General features: G+C 38.5%; 1 protein-coding gene across 1 annotated transcript; it reads left to right on the top strand.

Annotated features, from left to right (window-relative positions):
• Positions 1–263: 263 nt before the first annotated feature.
• LOC145040303 (uncharacterized) lies at positions 264–1,310 on the top strand. The gene is made up of 2 exons (XM_078988250.1): positions 264–476; positions 1,008–1,310. The coding sequence occupies exons 1-2, from the start codon at positions 264–266 to the stop codon at positions 1,308–1,310; spliced, it is 516 nt and encodes a 171-aa protein (XP_078844376.1).
• The last annotated feature ends 242 nt before the right edge of the window (positions 1,311–1,552 follow it).

The following is a 1,552-nucleotide window of genomic DNA, read 5'->3' as shown; positions in this document are numbered from 1 at the left end:
CAATCCAAGGGGAGAATCTTGTTCCAAACGAAGAGCCAAATCCATCATTCGATGGGGAGAATGTGAACGCAAATGATGATTCAGATACTCAATCTAAATTTAAAGACGCTAATGCTGAACAGGATCCATGCTATGATCCAAACTACCCTCCACTAACCAAATGGACCGGAGATCGTCCTACAACATAAGTAATCGGAGAATCATTTTTAGGAGTTCTTAAGAGAGCACAACAAAAAACGAATCAGAATACATTATTTTCCAAGATGGAATTTTGGTTGTTCAATTCATTTATCTCCAAGATTGAACCCAAAAATGTTAAATTTGCTCTTTATCATTCTGATTGGGTGCAAGCAATCCAGGAGGAGCTCAATGAGTTTGAACGTAACAAGGTTTCGAGATTGATTCCAACCCCAAAGGATGTATTTGTTGTTGGTCTCAAATGGGTGTTCCGTAATAAACTTGATAAAGAGGGGAATGTGATATGAAATAAGGTTCGGTTAGTCGTAAAAGGGTATTGCCAAGAGGAAGGCACAGCCTACAAGGAAACTTTCACACCAGTAGCAAGCCTGGAGTCTGTTCTCATCTTTCTGCTATATGAAGCTCACAAGAACTTTGAAGTCTATCAAATGGAAATCAAGTGTGCCTTATTGAAAGGAGAACTAGAAGAAACAGTCTATGTCGAGCAACCACCTGGGTTCATAGATGATAAATATTTGAACCACTGCTATATTTTCGATAAAGCAGTGTGTGGTATAAAGCAAGCTCCATGTGCATGGTATGAAACTCTCACTAGATTCTTAAAACAATCTAATTTTAAACAAGGCTCGGTCGACCCAACCTTCTTTTGCAAGAAGATGGAGACCATCTGATGATCGTCTAGATTTGTGTTGATGATGTCATTTTTAGATTTAATCCAAGATTAAATGCTAAGTTCCGAAAGTTATTGAAACTAAGTTTGAGATGAGCTTTATGGGTCTGATTAACTTTTTCCTTGGTTTGAATATAAGATAGAGTCAGAGGGTATATCTATCAACCAGCAGGCTTATACAAAGACCTTACTTGCGAAGTTTGGAATGGTAGGAGATTCGAAGGTGAAGGTTCCAATGACATTCGGGACGAAGCTAACACCATCTTTAGACAAACCAGCAACTAATATGACTCTCTATCAACAAATGATCGTTTCATTGATGTATCTAACCACTAGTCGTCTAGACATTATATTTCATGTTAGCTATTATGCAAGGTTTCAAGCAAATCCTCGCGAACCCCACATGGCTACTGTGAAGAATGTCTTCAAATATCTTAAATGAACCTCCTCGCTTGGAATTTGGTACCCATCCAACTCGGGGTTCTTTGTGCAAATATTCTCAAACGCTGATTTGGTGGATGCGATCTGAATAAGAAAATTACAACTGGGGAATGTCAATTTCTTGATGGAAAACTCGTAAGTTAGCAATTGAAAAAGCAAACATTCGTCTCCCTATCTACCACTAAAGCTGAGTATATTGCAGCCGCCTCATGCACATCAAAAGTCATTTGGATTGAAGGTTAG

This window comes from Lactuca saligna, chromosome 4, assembly GCF_052625555.1.
Source record: "Lactuca saligna cultivar CGN05327 chromosome 4, ASM5262555v1, whole genome shotgun sequence".
NCBI lineage: Eukaryota > Viridiplantae > Streptophyta > Magnoliopsida > Asterales > Asteraceae > Lactuca > Lactuca saligna.
This window is presented reverse-complemented; position numbering and strand designations above follow the sequence as displayed.